The sequence below is a fragment of the Peromyscus californicus genome, unplaced genomic scaffold (assembly GCF_007827085.1).
Source record: "Peromyscus californicus insignis strain IS unplaced genomic scaffold, ASM782708v3 Scaffold_16__1_contigs__length_79575227, whole genome shotgun sequence".
Lineage (NCBI taxonomy): Eukaryota > Metazoa > Chordata > Mammalia > Rodentia > Cricetidae > Peromyscus > Peromyscus californicus.
This window is the reverse complement of record NW_026294458.1, coordinates 14903548-14925136: the sequence shown is the minus strand read 5'-3', so window position 1 is coordinate 14925136 and position 21589 is coordinate 14903548. Positions and strand designations below refer to the sequence as shown.

The following is a 21589-nucleotide window of genomic DNA, read 5'->3' as shown; positions in this document are numbered from 1 at the left end:
TCACGTTCAGAGCTACAACTGAGGAATTATCACGCTTGCTCTATCAATCCAAACTGTTGGTTAAGCCTCAAGCGCTATGAAAAACACCAAGTGGTATTATTCAGTCCCCAATCTAAAGAGAGAACTTTGACTCAAAGTAAAAATGAAACTGTAATTATATAAATATATTTATAAATATTTATACAATTATATACTTATACATAAGCACTTACACAGACTTAGAAAAAATGTAAGAACATTAATTCAATAGGACTCACTGAAAAATAACAGAATTTCCCATGATTTCCTTGAGGAGATACATAACCCATTCTTTAGGGAGGTCCCTCAAAATCCAACCATTAACAACCATAGTCTATCATCACATACTAGCAACACAGCACATCTCTTTAGCTTATCTTTTTAATCCCCTAGTTGCCAAGAGAACAGTCTGCAAATACACAGGAACCCAAAGGTCTCTGAGCAACCACAATTTCCTCAAGTATAAGAATCAATCAAAATTTCCAATTGACAAGATAGATCATTCTATTGAAACGATTTTATAACCAGTTTAAAGTTTTGATTTCCCCACCAAATCACTGTTGCCCTGCTAGAGCACTCCATCTGAAAGCTCAAGGAAAGAACTGAGCACATAGTGAAGCTGAAGGCTAGTACTATATAGACTCAGGGGGCCTTTTCTAATACTGAAAAAAAGCTTTCACCAAATACAATTTGAATGTGACTTGTTGGCAGAAAAAGACTCACATCTGATGGTTACTGGTAATGTCCCTCTTACTAACTGTTGTCTTATGAACCAAGTTTCAAGGTCTTCCTCTCAGAGACTTTCAGTTTTGATATTTTCTAAAATAAAACAGCATGAGGAATTGAAGTCAATTAGTTACCAGAGCATTTTAGAGATTATTCCAATTGGGGGTAAAAAAAAAAAAAAAAACAAAACAAAACGAAATCACCATTTCTAACCAAAAGAACATCTCAGCTGCAGCCCCCCCCCCCCACCCTACCCACCCACCCCACCCTGGGACATACCTAAGTATGCCTTAAGCACATGGGACAATCAATAACCATAGTTACAATTATAAGCCATTGTACTACATGATTATTGAACACCTGCCTTCCTACAGAACACTATAGACTCAGACAATGGAGCCAAAGAAACTAATTTGCTGTGCAGGCAGAAACAGCAAGCACCTTCCTAGACCAGACACAAGATGGTCATTAAAGGTCCATCCTAGGACTGAAAAGAGGAATATAACTAATAGAGTAATAATAGAGAAAACTGTCTCAGGCTAGGACATTGAAAGCCACCCTGCGATACACACAATACACTGAGCACTCATTCTGCCAATAACACACATCATGGAAATAACTCTTGTAACTGGAAGATGGGAATCCTTGAGGGAAATTTAAAATACAATGAGCAATAGTACAAGGGATGCTTTCCCCACATAAACAAAAGCCTGGATAGTTCAAGAGATCTTCCTACATAAAAATTCAAATGCATGTTAAAGAGAATTTCTTTTCTCTACCAATAATGGGGGCTTACAAAAATGGAGGTTGTTTTTAATTCTGATTCTAGCCATTCTTTGTCAAAAGAGTCTAGGGTTAACATCACTAGATCCCAAAAAGGTGCCACACAAGAGACCACTTATTAGAACACACATTTCCTGCTGCCAGTACTAAGAGAGATCTTATTCTTATCTTTACACTTCCATTTGGTCACCACATTTGGTAAGAAAGAAACAAAGTGAGAAAAAGAAGAAAATCACAGAGAGAGAGGAGAAAGAGATAAGCAGGAAAAAGACTAATTACAGGTGACAGAAAGAAATAAAGGAAAGGCAGGTGACTTGCTTGCCCAGCTTTGGCTTTATAGTCCTATGAGCCAAAATGCATACTTAGTGACATGGTATCTCACAGGAAAAGGGAAAAAGGGGTAAGCTGAGAGAGGTCAGGCCATGGTGTTAATTTCTTTCCTGTATAAAGACAGTCTCTTGAGGACAGAGGCCCGCCTCTTGTAAGGTAATGTCATAGTCCAGATGAGAGAGCTTCCTCCGAGGGAAGTTGGTAAGAAGTTCAAAACGTTCATTTGGATATCCTTTAGATTGAACATGCTTCACCAAAGCCTATGAAAATCAAGAGTAAGACAAGTGTTAGCTGGAAATAACACCATGCTGACAAATTTATAAGAGTACTCACTTTTTATCATATTAGATAAAGTAAGTTATTCAGATAATCAAAGCTCTTTGGATAAGAAAGATAAATCTATATCCAGTAACTTAGGGCTACTATGTGATACTAAAAGAGTCATTGCTATCTTCCTAATAAATAAACCCAGTCAGTATTTATAGAATACAGCACTGTTTTTCTTCTTTATCAGGGAACATGTCCTTTCATTCTGTCTACGATCAACCACGACCACAGAACTGTCTGTTACAATTTCAACACTTTCTTCTCTACAAATGCTTTCTCATCAGAAAAACATGGCCAGTTTTCTCCAGTCACCTTTTCCCTTTACCTACTGTCTAGTTTTCTACTGAGTTTTGCAACTAAACTTCTCAAAAGAGTGGTCTACACAGTAGTAACCCTTGTCCCTAGGAAATACGTACCATGACCCCTGGGAGATATCTAATGATATAGATAGTACAGACCTCTGTATATTGACAACAACTAATAATAAAACACTATGTGTGGTGGTATTGTGTTCCCCAAAATATTGTGCACCCTAATAAACTTATCTGGGGTCAGAGACAGAAAAGCCACTAGATACAAAGGCTAGAAAATGGTGGCACTCACACCTTTAATCCTAGCATTCCAGAGACAGAAATCCCTCTGGATCTCTGTGAGTTCAAGGCCACATTGGAAACAGCCAGGCATGGTGACACACGCCTTTAATCCCAGAAAGCGAGCCTTTAATCCCAGGGAGTGATGGCAGAAAGCAGAAAGGTATATAAGGCGTGAGGACCAGAAACTAGAAGCATTTTGGCTGGTTAAGCATTTGGCCTGGTTAAGCTTTCAGGCTTCTAGCAGCACAGTTCAGCTGAGAGCCATTCGGATATGAGGACACAGAGGCTTCCAGTCTGAGGAAACAGGACCACCTGAGGAACTGGCCAGGTGAGGAAGCTGTGGCTTGTTCTGTCTCTCTGATCTTCCAGCATTTCACCCCAATAACTGGCCTCAGGTTTGATTTTATTATTAAGAACTTTTTAAGATTCATGCTACAACTATGGGTTGGGGATTTAGCTCAGTGGTAGAGTGCTTGCCTAGCAAGTGCAAGGCCCTGGGTTCAATCCTCAGCTCAAAAAAAAAACAAAAACCCCCACTATATATACATATAAATTTTTATGCATGCATATATATATGTGTGTGTGTATATATATATGTGTGTGTATATATATATGTATGTATGTATGTATGTATGTATGTATGTATGTATGTATAAATGCTAGCATTACTTCTTTTAAGCTTCGGGACCATCAGTAACTAAGAGTCACTAAAAAGCTGCAAAATTACACATACTCACATTTAAAGTGTGTATGTGTGTGTGTATGTCTATATATCCCTAAGACAGGGTTTCTCTATGTAGCTCTGGCTGTCCTAGAAGTCACTCTATAGACCAGGCTGGCCTTAAACTCAAGAGACCCGCCTGCCCCTGCCTCCCAAGTGCTGGGATTAAAGGTATGCACCACCAAGCCCATCAAAAATATTTTTTTAAAATACAGATTTTAAAAGTTTTTTGAAGTTCCTTGACCAGAAACCCTGTGGTAACTATAACATTCATTTGGTAACTAAGATGGCTATTGCCTCTTAGGTATACACAGCCTGGCTATTCTGGATAAAGGGATAAAGGTGATAGGGTAGGATGATAGGAGGTTTCATTGTGCTATTCAGAGTAATATGTAATTTAAAACTTAGGAATTGATTCTGGAATTTTCCACTTAACATTTCTATACCAAAGTTTGCTATCAGAACTAGAATGGTGGAGAAAAAGCGCACCTATCATATTTGTTCTTTCTCTTGCCTCTGTCCCATTTTAAACAGTAGTAGCTTGGTAGTCTGGCACCAGCCAGCAACTTCTTCTTGTCTCAGTCTTCAACCTAAGTATCTTCAGCTGTCTGGTTTCAATTTCAATGTCCCCAAAGGCTCATGTTCTGAGCTTTTAGGAGGTGGGGCCTGACTGGCAGAGTAGGTCACCATAGGCAGGCCTCTGAAGGTTGGTCTAGTTCCCATCACTAGAGAGGGAGCCTCTGCCATGCTCTCACTGTCATGACTATCCCGCTCTGCTGGGAAGACATTTCTTGGAAACCATAAGCCAGAAGAACCCTTTCCTCCCTGAGTTGTTCCTGTCAGGTATTTTGTTGCAGAAATGAGGAGAGTGACTGACCCCAGTCATAGTGACAGGCCAGGTATAGGTACCGGACCAAAGTGGGGCTAGGGGGAGGGGCTACCCATAGGTTAAGCTATGCTGGTTAGACCAATTTCCTTTTCCAGCAGTTAGGCCCTTAAAAGCACCATGACAGGTGATGTCATGTGCAAACCAAGGAGTAAACAAAACTTACAGGTAAACAAAGAAGGAAATGGAATAAAATAGAGAATCACAAGAAAAAATTCTACCAGACCACAGAAGAGATACAGAAGAACCTTGGTTCTTAACTACTTTGTAGTAACAGCTACTAAGAAACCCAAGACCCCCACTATCGTCTTCAGATAAACCCACCACTTCTTTTCTAGAACGCAGTGTATTCCACACACAGATCTGAAAAGAAACCCAAGACCCCCACTAGCGTCTTCAGATAAACCCACCACTTCTTTTCTAGAACGCAGTGTATTCCACACAAACACAGATCTGAAAAGCCTTGGTTAGCCTGTGACTTGCCTAAAAGAATGAGGAGAAAATAAACTAATTAAAAAGAAGACAGTCATGGTAGCTCATGCTTATAATGGCAGCACTTTGGAGGCTAAGCAGAAAGACTGTTTTGAGTTCCAGGCTAGTGTGGGCTATTAAGTGACACCCCACCTCAAAAACTACCACAGCCTTAATTCCAGCATTTGGGAAGCTGAGGTAGGCAAATCTTTGAGTTCCAGACTAGCCAGGGTTACACAGTGATGTCCTGTGTCAAAACAAAAACAAAAACCAAGTAAAAAAACCACAACAACCCCCCTCATAAGATTTAAAAGGTAGACTATTGAATCTACTTTTAAAAAGCAACTACTAGTTTTAAATATTTTACACTGGATTGGATTTTTGTATATTGTATACAAATTGTGTATATTGATACAAAGTTGAGATTATTTTTGTTGAAACATACTATACACATATTTCTACTCTTGTTCAAGGTATTGTACTTATACATATTAGGTATGTTTCAAGGTCAAAGAGATATTTTAGATAGACAGGTCATCTTCAAACACTTCAGAGATTTACAGAATATGGCATTTAAGGTTTTTTAATAACATAGGTTCTTTTTTTTGTATGACAACGAGACATGTCTGCTCCTGGCAGTACCATCTACTTCAGAGAAGATGATGGGCATCGAATAAACTCCCTATGGAATTTACTTTGTTTGTGGCAAAAATTAGCCACTAGGCAATAAAATGCCCTTGCCTCAACTGCTGACAGTATGCTGTCCAAATGGGACAAACAGGATACAAAAGAAAGGACTGCAGAACTTTGCCAAGATATGGTAGGACAGCCCTTCAGAAAATTCTGCTTCACAGATAAGTCTGTCAGATATTCTAGGCCTGTAGGCCAAAGATGTAAGCCCTAACATTGCAAAGGAGCCTTGGGTGATTGTCCAGGCAGCCAGATGTTTCTGTCATTTATCACATTTTTTGGAAGTTGCTTGTTTGCACTTCCTGTTTACTCAGTTAATATTATTTCCTTCTGGGGTATCTGATGGGAGTTGAAGACTAGATAGTTATAGTTCTCCTTGTTAACAAATTCAGAAAAGAAACTCACTAAAGAGGTGGAAAGTATATAAATTTGGAAGACATCAAAAGATAACTTTTCAGTTGGTAATACAAGTTAGGATAGAAAGTGAATTAGGTACAACACTTTGGACTCACCAAAATAGGATAGATAATGGAGCATTTTCTCTGAATTTGTCAAATGTTAATGGACTGGACATTGTTACTGTAATTCTTGCCTGTATATAATTATTGTATTTATTGTACATAGTTTTTCTTACATTAGTTATAATCTTCTTTTATTATTTTAGACAATAAAGGAGGAATGTGGTAATATTTTGTTTGTACAAAAATTTGCCTGGAGATCAGTGGACAGAGCCAGCCACTAGATTAAACACAGAGGCCAGATAGTGGTGGCACACACCTTTAATCCCAGCACTTGGGATCTCATGCTTTTGCTCCCAGTGCATGGGAAGCACACATGCCATTAGTTCCAGCACTAGGGAGGTTGAGGCAGGAACTGATATGGCTGGGTGGAGAAAGGCATCTAAGATGGGAGGAGACAGGAACTCAGTCCTTTTGGCTGAGGACTCGGGCATTCAGTCTGAGGATTCATGGAGACAGGATCTTCCCCTTTCAGCTGAGGAGTTGGTAAGGCAAGAAGTGGTTGTGGCTTGTTTCCTCTGATCTTTCAGCATTGACCCCAATATGTGTCTCTGGGTTTTTATTAATAAGACCAATTAGGATTTGTGCAATAGCCACCCCACCTCCCCGGGCAAAAAAAAAACTAAGACTCTTGACAATGAGGTTTCGAGTTAGACACCAGACATCCTACATCTATGTCAGAGAGTCGAGCAATGCCTACTTGACTTCCATTTTCTACATTCTCTACGTGAGGGTACAGGTTTAATCTCTAGCACCACCATCAGTTTCTTTGCTTCAACCAAATGTTTCAGTGAGATAAACTTACCAGCAGTTTAGCTTGCTCTGGCAGAGTGATCTGCTCCCTTTTCCCATCTGGGTACCGAAGCATCAGCTGTGCTTTTGGTCCTAAGGAAGAGTTATACACACACAGTGTTTAATATAGGAGATTAACTAAAGCAAGCCATTCAGTACATTCAAGTTTAGGAAGTAAAGCAGGTCTATACTGGAACCCACCATTTACATCTATCCCCTCCACCATTCCATCTGACTTTTCGGGTGACATCTCCAAGACCTCAGGATCCATGGCTGGCAATCCTTGATGGTTTGTGGCTGTGCCGGGCTCAGTTCTGGCTGGAGGCTCACTCAGTGGCCTTCTGTTCTCCTCTTTTCTATGTCCTAGATCTTTATGAGGAGACTTTCTGGACTTAGCAAGATTCTCTACCTCTTCTTCTTCATCAGAACCACAAACCGATATGAATTCCTCACTGCCAGAAAAAAGTTCCGATTCAGATTCTTCATCTGAGCGGCTATCCTGTTTTGCCTGGGCTGAGTCGAAATGTGTCTCCTGCAAGGAAGCTCTGATGGCAGCTTCTAGCTGGCTGTCTTCACTGGCATCTATGAGGCTCTCCTATGAGGGATAGTCAAAACACAGGTGGAAAGAATACAGTTAAACCCAAAACCACTCACTCAAACAGGATATAAATAACATCCCAGTCAACATGTCACTATGATTGTCTGTCGAAGCAGAATCTGTTTCTTGTACAATATGGGATCAGAAAGCCAAGTTGGAATAGATATTTTAAAGGAAAAAAAAAAGTTAAATATCCATTAAGTTGGATATAGTGGCACATACCTATAATGCCATCATTCATGAAGCAGAGGTGGGGGGCTGCTCAAAGTCTGAGGCTAGCCTATACTACACAGTGAGACACTGTTTGAAACACAAATAAACAACACAAAGATCTCATAGTACCTAGTACACTGGTGTTTTAAGCCCAGGCATTTTTGGCATCAAAATGAACAAAGCCAAGAAAATAGCTTCTTATTTTTTGTTTAGAAAAAGAACTGAAGTTTTAAATATAAAGCTAAACTACTATTCTTTAAAATGATTAAACATCAGAAGTCGTCTCCTTTGCTTATCATTAAATGCAATGATTCTTAGCATTCAAAACAAGAAAATACCATCACCAAAATATGACATGGTGGTGTATGCCACACCAGTCCTCCCAGATTTAACACTTGGGAGGCTGAGGTAGGAAGCTTGCAAGTTTGACTTCCAGCATGCACTATGCAGTGAGATCTTTTCTCAAAAACAAACAAAAACAAAGGGAAAACATTCGGGGTCTATGTGCGTAGATTAAATTCTCGAAAGCTTAGTAATTATAATGAAGATTTTCATTATGATAATGAGAAATACAAATTTGTTTTATTTATATTGTGTGTATGTATGTGTATGGCTGCACAGCCAGTGTGTACACATGTAAGTCAGAGGACAACTTTCAGGAGTCTGTTCTCTCCTTCCACCACGTGGGTTCTAGAGATTAGACTCAGGTTGTCAAGGCTGGTAGAAAGTTTCTTTACCTACTGAGCCATCTGACAAACAGATATGCAAATTTCTAATATTTTCTTGTTAAAGTTTTGAACATCACAGAGTGCCCCCCACCTTTTTTTTTTTTTTGGTTTTTCAAGACATGGTTTCTCTGTGTAGCCCTGGCTAGAACTCGCTATGTAGACCAGGCTGGCCTCGAACTCAGAGATCGGCCAGTCTCTGCCTCCCAAGTGTTAGGATTAAAGGCCTGTGTCACCACTGCCCAGTCACGGATTTCATTTTTTATTTTCTTTCTTTCTTTCTTTCATTCATTCATTCATTCATTCATTCATTCAGTTTTTTGAGGCATGGTTTCTCTGTGTAGTTTTGGTGCCTGTCCTGGATCTCGCTCTGTAGACCAGGCTGGCCTCGAACTCACGGAGATCTACCTGGCTCTGCCTCCCAAGTGCTGGGATTAAAGGCGTGCGCCACCACTGGCCAGCTGGATTTCATTTTTTAAAAGTCACAAAATATGGACCACCTGAATGGAACTTAATTATGCATGTATACCATGTGCATGCCCAGCACCTATGGAGTCTAGAAGAAGACAGGGAATCCCCTGGAACTGGGGCTACAGGTGGTTGTGAGCTGTCCCATGTGGGTGCAGGGAACTACACTAGGGTTTTCTACAAGTGAAGTAAGTGCTCTTATTCACGGAGTCATCTCTCCAGCCCTGTGTTATTTTTTTAACATAGAGTTTTATATAGTCCGGCTTGGCCCAAATCACACTATGTGGCTCAGGATGGTCTTAGAACTCTCAATCCTTTTCCTACTGCCACTTAATAATTTTTTAAAAATTAATCAGGCATGGTGGCACACACCTTTAATCCCAGCACTTGGGAGGCAGAGGCAGGTGGATCTCTGTGAGTTCAAGGCCAGCCTGGTCTACAGAGTGAGTTCTTGGACAGCCAGAGTTACATAATAGAAACTTGTCCTGAAAAATAAACAAAAAATAACTTAAGTCTAATTTACCATTCACATAAAGCAGGTAAGACTTATTTATGGTACATGCACTAGCTTAAGTGATTGGATTTGCAGTAACACTGTACAGCAGGAAGACAGCAGACAGCACCAGGTTCCTAGCCAATCCTCACTCTTCCCTGAGATTCCTTACTTACAGAACCCAAATTATGGTTATAAACAAAAACATCGGGGGCTAGAGAGTTGGTTCAGATTAAGATAACCTGCTACTCTTTTTAGAATTTTATTTTTATTATTTTAATGATGTATATGTGTGTAGGGGGGTATATGCACATTAGGTGCTCAGATACCAGACTTGGAGCTGGCTATGAGGCACCTGATGTGGGGTACTTGGACCTGAACTCAGTTCCTGTGGAAGAATAGTACATGCTCCCACTAATCCATCCTTCCAGGCCTACCTGCTGCTTTTTTAAAAAATGTTTTTAAAAATAATTTAGTTATCTTTATTTTATGTGCATTGATGTTTTGCCTATATGCATGTCTGTGTGAAGGTGTCAGATCTTGGAGTTACAGACAGTTGTGAGCTGCCATGTGGGTGCTGGGAATTGAACCCAGGTCTTCTGGAAGAAGAGCCAGTGTGTTGTTAACCACTGAGCCATCTCTCCAGCCCCCCACCTGCTGCTCTCGCACAGGACATGGGTTTACTTCCTAAGACCGCACATCATGGCTCATGACCATTCATAACTTCAGTTCCAGGGGATCCAACACTTTCTTGTGGCCTCTGAGGGCAGTGCACACATGTAGGACATACACACACATACAGGCAAAACACTTAAATACATAGAATAAAAACTAAAATTTTTTTTAAATAAAAAAATGTCTAATTAAGAAAGTCCATGTACAACTTGCCCTATAGTATTTATCTGCTTGTTTTGTCTATGACTTGTTTTGAGACAGGTCTCACTCTGCAGCCTGAACTAGAACAGAATTCATTAGACAGCTCTGACTGTCCTCACACTGTCCTCCTGAGTGCTGGGACCACAGACCTGTGACACCCTGCAAACTAAGAATAAAAGGAATACAGGTAGGAGGTGGAGGCAGAAGTATCAGAAATTCAAGGATATTCAAGGATATCCTCGTCTACATAGAGAGTCTGAGTCCAGCTGGACAAGATCATAACCTGTCTCTAAAACAAGGAGGAAACCTCAGTAACCTGATAAAGTACATCTTAATAAATATATGGACTAGAAGGACAATCAGTAGTTAAAGAGCTTACTTCAAAAGCTTGAGGACCATCGCTTAGATCCCCAGTACCCTTATAAATGCTCAGTGGGTGGCAGCCAGGCTATGATTCCAACATTCTGTAGGCAGAGACAGGGGACTGATTCCCATAGCAAACTGTGTAACCAGATTAGCCATATTTATGAGCCTTGGGTTCAGCTGAGACCCTGCCTCAATGAATAAGGAAGAGGGCAAGGAAGACAATTGAGTAAGGCTCCTGATGTCAACCTTGGGCTTACATAGCCACACCCACATGCCCCATACACAGGAACATACACACACACACACATCACACACACAAATTAAAAAAGGAGCTATATAACCAGACAGAGGAACTTCTAGCAGTGAGACAAGCCTCCAAGAGCTAGGAAAGGAGCACTGAGTGACTTCAACAGCCAGATTAGTGCTTCTGCTGTTTTAGTTCCAGAAGCTTCTTTCTGCAGTGGACAATGGTAACTGCAAAGACTCCTAAGTGGTTACAATATGGAGAATAAGTGTTGAATGTTCAGCCATAAATGGGACTACAGCATTCATAGAAGCCTCTCCAGGGTTCAGGGAACATTGTAGAAGAAAAGACAGAAAGAATGTAAGATGGGAAGGATGGGGTGGAGGGATGTGGAACAGTATTTTCTGGGCATGACAAAACTGAACTCCTAAATGCAGTGGCTATGATCACCTGTATAAATCCTGTACAAGGTGACCCACCACCACCTGCCATGAGAAGGACTCACAAGGGTACAACCTCTCTAAGATAACTCTAAGCAGTTAATGGTCACTGGGAACAGGGTGTAGCCACTGGTAAGGTGCCAATGCTCCTGTAAATGATTTCTCACCTAAGCTTCTACAAGTCAGTTTGGACCACAAAAATAAATAAATGAATAAAAATATAAAACTCTATCTACATACATCTATACACATATGTACATACATACATACATATGTATATATCAGCTAGCAGCAAGCTGTGTCATATCAGCCATTCAAATTAATAAATGTGTTTACTGAGGCTGCACTCTAAGGTCAGTACGAAAGAAGGAGAAAACACTGCTGGGGGAAATTAAAGACACAGAAGTAGGGAGATTATTCCATATTACTAGACCTCAAGATTCAATGACTAGACGTCCACAGAACCAGTGCAATTCCAATGAAAATTCTAGCACTTTTTCTTGTATTAAATAACAAGCTGAGCTGGGCAGTGGTGGTGCACGCCTTTAATCCCAGCACTGGGAGGCAGAGGCAGGCAGATCTCTGTGAGTTCAAGGCCAGCCTGGTCTCCAAATCGAGTTCCAGGAAAGGCGCAAAGCTACACAGAGAAACCCTGTCTCGAAAAACAAAAAAACAAAACAAAACAAAACAAAAAAACGCAAACAGCAATTATAACCAAAGCGAGGCTGCCTTACATTTGAAGATCTTTTACTTGAAACTAATTGTGATGTCAATTAGCAAAGATGTCTGCATAACATATTATAGAGATTAAGTGTAAAATAAACTGGGAGCCAGGCAGTGGTGGTGCACGCCTTTAATCCCAGCACCCAGGAGGCAGAGCCAGGCGGATCTCTGTGAGTTCAAGGCCAGTGGCCAGCCTGGTCTACAGAGTGAGATCCAGGACAGGCACCTGTCTTGGGGAAAAAAAAAAAACCTCTGGGAGAGCCAGAACCCCAGGACCTAAAGCTATTTAACCAGTAATAATGCCAACTACTATCCCAAGTGAAAACCTTACGACCACTGCTACTTCAGTCTGGCATGAGAAGCCCTCCCAGAGCTGCCCTAGGAAGAAGATGCCTCTACCAGCAGCCTGGCCACATCAATTCTCCTGCTCTACATATTTATATTTTTCCTTTTTAGGTCTCATTTTTATTCTCCAATTGTGTATGTATGTGGGGGTTATATATATATATATATATATATATATATATATATATATATATATATATATATATATATATATATATATTATGATTTCATTGAGTAGATGAAATTCTTCTGTAGAAAACTATCAAAAAAAAAAAGTATCTAAGAAGTACAGCCAGAAACTCTAACTGTTCACTACTTACATTATTCTAAGTACTACTGTAACACCAAATATTTTATATAAGATGCTGACACACAAGTCCATTCAGTCGCCCATCACTTATACTTACTGATCGTGCACATTTTTTGGGAGGGCTGCTAGAAAGTCCATCCAGTTGCCCATGTTCACCCAGAAACCCTGTTACTTGGTCCAAGAAAGAAGATACATCTAATTGGTGCCACTCTACAAGCTTCTGACCTAAAAAAAAAAAAAAAAAAAATCAGGACATGTAAACATAAAAATCAATAATAATTTCTAACCATGCTCATTAAATAATTGCAATATGCATAATTAAAATTTGCTACAAATTCATATCCCCATCTCTCACTTGCTAAAGTCACACAATATCATCATAACCTACCGACAACATCAATTATAACTCATTGATAGATTCCTACCCATCATGACAGGAAAATTATCTGCTGGTACCACTTACAGCCATTTAGGAAGAAGAAATTCAAACAAAGCAAAATTTAAATAAAATATAATTAATAATGAAACCAGCCCACCCTCTAGTGCTCTAGAGGAATACAACTAGTACTTAAAATAATCTGAGCCGGGCGGTGGTGGCGCACGCCTTTAATCCCAGCACTCGGGAGGCAGAGCCAGGCGGATCTCTGTGAGTTTGAGGCCAGCCTGGACTACCAAGTGAGTTCCAGGAAAGGCGCAAAGCTACACAGAGAAACCCTGTCTCGAAAAACCAAAAAAAAAAAAAAAAAAAAAAAAAAAAAAAAAAAAAAAATCTGAACGATTTAATAATAGAAAACCTAAGGAGACTCTTATGAAGAGATGATCGCACCTGTTTTCCTCTGAAAGAACAGAACTGTTCAAACACAAAATGCTGTTGCCCCTCAAGTTGTTAGAAATAGATTCCCTAAATATACACATTCAAGGATGTTTACACAATTATAATGGTAATAAACAAAAGAACTTTCCTTAACTATTACATTGCTAAAACCAGATCCAGTTAAATATTAATCAACTATTTAGGTATGTGGAAAAAAAATAATAGGTTTAAGGCTATAATTTGATGTAACTTACCTGTCCGTGGGTCCAAGATGGAAACATAGGGGAAATCCCCTAGTTTATAAAACTGTATGTATCTCTGGCCTTCCTCACTGTCGTGATAAACCTGTTAAGCCAGTGATACAAAAAGCCTCTTTAAAAAGGGTTGACTGCAATGTTATCTACTAACAGCAATAGACTCTTCATATAAGCCTTTGATAAACATGTTAGGTTCTCATTCCCATGTGAAAGGGGAAGTAAGAACAGGTAGACTGACATCCTACTCTCAGCCCCGTCTGAAAACTCATCATGAACACACCAACCTATTCCTCCTCCCTTCTCGGTTCAGAAGAGGTACTAACTCTTCCTTTTCAATATCTGTCCATCAATGGGTTTTTTGTTTGGTTGATTTGGTTTATTTTTGAGACAGGGTCTCACTATGTAGCTCTGGCTGTACTGGATCTCGCTCTGTAGACCAGGCTGTCCTTAAACTCAAGAGATCTACCTGCCTCTGCCTCCCAAGTGCTGAGATTATTGGCATGTGCCACCACCGCCCGGCTTTTTATTTTTATTTTTATTTATTTTGCATACAGTATTCTGCCTGCGGGCCAGAAGAGGGTGCCAGTTCTCATTACAGATGGTTGAGAGCCACCATGTGGTTGCTGGAAATTGAACTCAGGACCTCTGGAAGAACAGCCAGTGCTCTTAACCACTGAGCCATCTCTCATAACCATCTACAATGGCTCATAACCATCTACAATGAGATCTGGTACCCTCTTCTGGCCTGCAGGCATACATGCAGACAGAACACTGTATACATAATAAATAAAATAAATCTTAAAAAAAGTCTTAAAAAAATAAAAATTAAAAGAAAAAGAAAATAACAACAACAACAAAAAAACTAAAAAGGAGGATGGAGATTAGCTTAATGGTGGAGCACTTGCCTAGCTTGCAGGAGGCCCCAGGGTAAATCCCCAGTAGCAAGCCTCTCCAACAAAACCCAACCAAACAAAAAGAAGGAAACAAAAGGGAAAGTAAAGGTAGGCTACCTACTTTTAACTAGATAATTTACACAAAAAGATATCACAACTGGAACGCTCAGGAATACTAAGCCAAGAACACACTGTCAAAGAGTAACAAACTCAAGCTAAAACACAAGTTTTAATGTTTCTCTGTGGTGATATATTGTGTACCTAATAAATGTGCCTGAGGATCAGAGGACAGAGCCAGCCACTAGATTAGACATAGAGGTCAGGAAGAGATCCATCTGGATCTCTGTGAGTTCAAAGCCACCCTGGACTACATGAGATTGACTCAGTCTAGGAGAGAAAACAAAGCCAGGCAGTGGTGGCACACACCTTTAATCCCAGTACTAGGAAGCACACACATCCCAAAAAGTGATGTCTGGGCAGAAAAAGTTATACAAGGCGTGAGGAAACAGGAACTCACTCTCTTTAGACTGAGGATTTCATAGAGTTAAGAACTAGTGGCTGCTTCTCTGATCTTTCAGCTTTCACCCTGATATCTGGCTTTGGGTTTTTTATTAAAAGACCATCTAAGATTTAAACAACATTTCTCCAACGTTCTAAGGTGTTTTCCACGTGGCTACTCACCTTGCATGGCTATTAAACAGTAGAAATTGACTAATTCATGCAATAAGCATGAAATACATGCCATATCATTGAGACTTTAACACACACACACACAGATCATGGCATTATGATGTTAATGTTATATCATCTATTGATTTCACCTGTTTCCTTTGAACCTTTTCAGATGGTATTTCTAGAAAAATGTAACCTGCGCAGGCTTACACTGCTTTCTACTGAACTATCCAGCTGTAGACTTTCAAGATGCTCCTGAAGCCTAAGTACCACATGACTCCATTCATTTTGCTCCTTCTATTAGTTCTTCACTGCTGCCCTTATCCTTATTATTTACCCATGACAGGGAACTTATACTATAAATGAATTCACTTTTCCAGTTTATAACCCCATTCCTCCTCCACAACATGCTACACTTAAAAAAAAAATGTATCTATCTATCTATCTATCTATCTATCTATCTATCTATCTATCTATCTATCTATCTATCTATCTATCTATATTACAAGCCAGGTGGTGACAGTGCACGCCTTTAATCCCAGCACTCAGGAAGCAGAGGCAGGCTGATCTCTGAGTTCAAGGCCAGCTTGGTCTACAAAACAAGTTCCAGGACAGCCAGGACTACACAGAGAAACCCTGTCTCAAAAACCACCCCAGATAGATAGATTAGATAGATAGATAGATAGATAGATAGATAGATAGATAGATTAGATAGATAGATAGATAGATGATAGATAGATAGATAGATAGATATAGATAGATAGATAGATAGATAGATAGATTAGATAGATAGATAGATAGATAGATAGATAGATAGATAGATAGATAGATAATATTACAAAGTTTTTAATTAACTGTCCTTCTCACCTGCCAGAAAATGAAATGTTCACGGATAATATTCTTCACAGCTTCATTGCTCCACACATCACGATTGAGGCACTGGCATGCAAAGTCTTGTACATTTTGAATGTTTATCATCAGCCACTTATTCTGCATCTGGCCACACTCTTTGGCCTATAAGAATAAAGTTAAATATTTTTAAAAAATAGTTTCTAACCAGGCAGTGGTGGATCACACCTTTAATCCCAGCACTCCAGCAGGCGAATCTCTGAGTTCAAGGCCAGCCTGGTCTACAGAGCCAGTTCCAGGGCAACCAGAGCTACACAAAGAAACCCTGACTTGAAAAACAAAACAAACGAAGTTTCTATTTAGTCCCTGGTGTAGTTCAGCATTCAGGTGCTGTCCTTTCCATGTGAACACTAAGCATTCTTTTAAAATTGACATCGATGACTCATTACTTCTTTGTGCAGAGGACAATGGTTACTGCATAAACTCACAAGTGGTCCAAGAGCAGAGAAAAGTGTCAGGAGTGCACAGCCCCAATAGCCCCAGGCTCAGCAACCATCATGAAAGAGGGTGAAGAATTTGAAGAACCAGAAATTGGAGAGGACCAGATTGCAACAGTGTCTTCCTGACCGTGACTCAACAGCTCTGAGTGTCTGCACAAGGCCTATACAAAACCAAGTCAGTCAACATTCTAGCATGGAGTATGGAGAAAAGGACATGAACCCCCCACACCCAACTGAGGAGCTACTGACAGATGACGGCTTCTAGGACAGAGAGAGTCCATCTTAAGAGTGTCATCCCTGTAGGAATGACCATACTCCAGTGGATGTCCCCTGAACCATCAGTATAAGGGTAGTGCAAATTAGTCTCGATGGTTTTAGACAAGGCAGGGACAGAGGCTACAGAAGTTGAGAGGGGCCAGGCAGTGGTGAAACACACCTTTATCCCAGCACTTGGGAGGCAGAGGCAGGTGGATCTATCTCTGTGAGTTCCAGGCCACCCTGGTCTACAAAGAGAGTTCCAAGACAGCCAGAGTTATTACAGAGAGAAACCCTGTCTCGAAAAACAAAAAACAAACAACAAAGGTTGAGAGGGAGTCAACTCTCCCAGGTCAGAGATGTGAATCTGGGAGGAGTTAGGAGAACAGGGAATGAATATGATTAAAATACACTGTAACAAATTCGAATATGCTCAGTGGCTCATAGTTCCAAAGGATCTGATGTCCTCTTCCGGCCTCCGAGGGCAACTTCATGCATATGCATTTATGTGCACATACATACACATAAATAATAAATCTTTAATCTAGAGCTCTCAGTATTTATACATTAATATTTTGCATATACGTAATCCTTGTGATAGCTATCAACGAGTGGATTAGGAGAAATCAAGACTGGTGAAATTACACTTTACAGAGCACAGACGTTTAGGATAGTGACTGGGAGGAAAGGCCCACTCAGAAGTTAGCTGGCACCAGCCACCAGATGAATGAAAATTGGAGGAAGTATGTATGTACACACTTGCAAGCCCCGTTCCCTCTCAATGTGCACATGTGGCCATTGCCACTGTCAGACTCCACCTCTCCAGGAAGTTTCTAGGACTTGAGCACCAGATGGGATGGCTGAAGCACCCACCTTCTTAGATTGAGCAGCTCAAGTATACAGGCGGCCACTGCTGAACTAACTACCACCCAGTATCATTAAGGCAACCTAATAAATCCCTTTTTTTTTAATAATAATATGCACAACAGTCTTGATTCTGCTCCTTCAGAGAACTTCAGTAGTCTATAAATCAGAGAAAAGGGAATGTTAGCTTTAAGCTAGCTGCTGGAACCTCACCTAAAAGAAATGGTGCTGCCCACTTTCAGTAATACAGTCTTACCCCTCAGCAAATCCTCTCTGGAAATTCCAAGTATCTTGACAACGTGACAGTTTTGTTTTAATTTTTGTTTGTTTTTAAAGGCTTATTTGTTTTTATTTGTTTGAGTGCATGTTTATGAGTTTATGTGCATGCCTACTATCTGGAGAGACCAGAAGAGGGCATCAGATCCCCTAGAACTGCAGTTGTGAGCCACCATGTGAGTGCTAGGAACTGAACCCGGATCCTCTGCAAGAGCGGCTGTGGGAGCCCATTCTCGGGTTCATCGTGGCTTTACCCAGCAGGTCCGCATAGAGGATGATTAGGACCACGGGCCTGAGTGCAGGTGTCTGAGATGGTCTGCACTTGGCTGTGGGAGGAGGTCTTTTGCTCCACCCCTTGGCGTCTCTATAAAAACCCTGGGGCAGAGACAGCCGGGGCCCGTTGGAATAGGTTCCAGGCCCTCTCAAGGCTATCCTTTATTTTCTATCTGTTTATCTCCGCGATATTCTCCGCAATAAATCCTTCTATCTAATATTTCCTGCTGCTCGAACTCAAGAAAACTCTGGGGAACTGTGGGGGTGGTGGGTAAACGCCCCACAAGCGGCAAACACTCTTAACTGCTAAGCCATCTCTCCAGCCCCTATTGCTGTTTTCTTGATGACAGTTGTTTTTGCTGTGGTGAGAAGGGAACACATTCCCCTTGCTTTGCTTAAAAGTTAACAGACGGTCAGGTAAACCTGCCCCAGGAAGTTTCCCTCTGGGTTTAGGAAAGATAAAGCTGGGAAGAACTAGGGGGAGAATATATTCTGCAATTTGATTCAGACCTATTTCCAATATTCCCAGGACATGTCTGAAACCACAAGTAACAAATATACACAAATTTAATGTATTGTCCACTCTAACCAAGCACTGCCCCACCAAGACTGAACTTTTACAACGTCAGATATGACAGCAAAACTAGTAAAAAATTCTTTTTCCTTCTTCACAATTTCATGGATAATTCATTCTTACTACAGACCAAGACTTACCACTCTTTTACTTAAAGGAAACACTTCACAGTCTTCCTGTGATATACCCAATTACCAATATCACTAGCTAAATTTGGGGTCACAATGAAGGAAACATAAAGCATTAAGCACAAGCATTTAAGACGTTAAAAAATTGAGTTGGGTGTGGTGGTGTACACCTTTAATCTCAGAGTCAGTCTGGTCTATATAATGAGTTCCAGAACAGCCAGAGCTACATAGTGAGACCCCGTCTCAAAACCAAAAAAAACTAAATAAGTAAAATGAAGATATTATAAGTTGATCAATGTTTTTTCTTTTTGTTTTTCCAAGACAAGGTTTCACTGTGTAGCACCAGGTGACCTGGAACTCACTCTGTAAATCAGGCTGGCCTTGAACTCAGAGATCCACCTGCCTCCTCCTTCCTAGTGCTAGGTGTGCACTACCACCACCCCAGCAAGTTGATCAATTTATATTACCCCAGATCAGTTAACTAAATAATAAACAGGTAGGTAGGGCTGGAGAGATGGCTCAGCTGTTAACAGCACTGGCTACTCTTCCAGAGGTCCTGAGTTCAATTCCCAGCAATCACATGGTGACTCACAACCATCCATAATGAGATCTGGTGCCCTCTTCTGGCCTGCAGGGATACATGCAGGCAGAACACTATACATAATAAATAAATAAATCTTTAAAAAAATAAAATAAAAATAAATAAACAGGTAGGTAATAGATATTATATAGATATACTGTCCTGAGTGGATGGTGAGATTTCATCACGCTACTTAGAACAGTGCATAACTTGAAACATATCAATTTTTATTTCTGGAACTTTCCATTTAATATTTTGAGACTTCATATATATTTTTTTTTTTGTTTTTTGAGACAGGGTTTCTCTGTGTAGCTTTGCGCCGTTCCTGGAACTCGCTCTGTACACCAGGCTGGCCTCGAACTCACAAAGATCCGCCTGCCTCTGCCTCCCGAGTGCTGGGATTAAAGGCGTGAGCCACCAAACACCCGGCGAGACTTCATATAAATTAAACCTAAGCAAAACTGCAAATGAGGAGACAACAACATAGGCAAAAGATGAATACAAATAATTTATAAATGGTTAATAAATATAACACTACATACCCAGCAGTAGTAAAAGATACACACATTTTCAAAACTAAATTTTTTTTTGGTTTCTCTGTGTAGTTTTGGTGCCTGTCCTGGAACTTACTCTGTATCCCAGACTGGCCTTGAACTCACAGAAATCCGCCTGGCTCTGCCTCCCAAGTGCTGGGATTAAAGGCGTGTGCCACCGCCACCTGGCAATTTCAAAACTAAGTTTTTGAAAAGAAGCTTTCAAAGTGGTAAAGATTTTACACTGATGCCACACAAGGCTAATCAAAGGCTCTCAAAATAACCAATCTCATACACTGTTGTTAAAAATATACTTCATTTACTGCCAGTAAAAATATAAGTCAGTGGTTCTTCCAGAGGTCCTGAGTTCAATTCCCAGCACTCACATAGTGGCTCACAACCATCTGTAAGGAGATCTGGCACCCTCTTCTGTATATGTAATAAATAAATCTTTCAAAAAAAAATGAAAGGCATAGAGGACACAGAGGAGGCAGAGGCAGACCCATCTCTGTGATTTTTGAGGCCAGCATGGTCTATATAATATGTCCAGGCCACATGGTAAGGCCTTGTCTCAAAAAGGGGGTGGGGAGGAGACACAAATTGTAAACCCGTTTATAGTTACAGTACAGAATCTTCAACAACTTACTGTTTCAAAGCTGCCTTTGTGCATCAAGTCGATTGGGGGCCGGAACAGATCTGCAAGGGTTGTTAGTTTCTTATCTATTGCTCCTCCATTTCTTAATTCCTGTTCTTGCCTAACTACAATACAGAAGGATGGAAAAGTTTTAATTAGCCATAGAATAGAAGTGTTAAATTACATAATAAAACAAAAGGCCTTATACTGACTGAAAGAATTATTGCTTGGTCTCAAACACAAAAAGTTAATGACTGAAAAAAATACAAAGAAGCAAGAAAAAAAAAACATTTTAGGATTTGGTGGTGGTTACTAGCCAAAGGATAACAGTAGAAAATTAAATTAGTTACAATAGTCATGTATAGAATATTCAAGGCCCTGTCTGTCCCCAGCAAAACACACACACACACACACACACACACACACACACACACACACACACACACACACACACACTCACTCACTCACCAAAATAAATTCCTTCACGTATTCATAAGCAACAAAGAAGAAAGCTTTCAGAATCATTTCTCTAGTTCTAAAAGTGACTCTAACCAATCTATTGTAGCTAGCTCCCATTTTTAATGACTCTTGAAATAGAGGGTATGGACACCCATCTACTAGAAGAGCACAGATTCCTTTGAAAACTCAAGCCTTCTCTTTCAACTTTTTCCAAAGTTACAGGACCTGTATCCTGAAGGGGCACAGAAAAATAAGTTACAAAACTAGACACAGACCAAAGCATTTCCTATGTATTATCTAAAAGTAACTGTCCTGGGCCAACTAGATGGCTCAGTAAGTCAGGGCACTTGTATATGGAAGGACAGAATCAAT

The 21589-nt window shown here is 40.3% G+C and overlaps 1 protein-coding gene across 2 annotated transcripts in view; it reads right to left on the bottom strand.

Moving 5' to 3' along the window:
- Window positions 1–1837: 1837 nt before the first annotated feature.
- Window positions 1838–21589, bottom strand: part of Ubxn7 (UBX domain protein 7) — a 60796-nt gene continuing 41044 nt past the window's right edge. For both annotated transcript variants that reach the window (XM_052740497.1, XM_052740496.1), the window contains exons 5-11: window positions 20771–20883; window positions 16160–16306; window positions 13725–13815; window positions 12754–12881; window positions 7057–7450; window positions 6869–6948; window positions 1838–2117 (exon numbers count right to left, since the gene is read on the bottom strand). In XM_052740497.1, the coding sequence (XP_052596457.1) occupies window positions 1956–2117; window positions 6869–6948; window positions 7057–7450; window positions 12754–12881; window positions 13725–13815; window positions 16160–16306; window positions 20771–20883 (1115 nt within the window). In that variant the 3' untranslated portion in view covers window positions 1838–1955. The remainder of the gene's footprint in view (window positions 2118–6868; window positions 6949–7056; window positions 7451–12753; window positions 12882–13724; window positions 13816–16159; window positions 16307–20770; window positions 20884–21589) is intronic.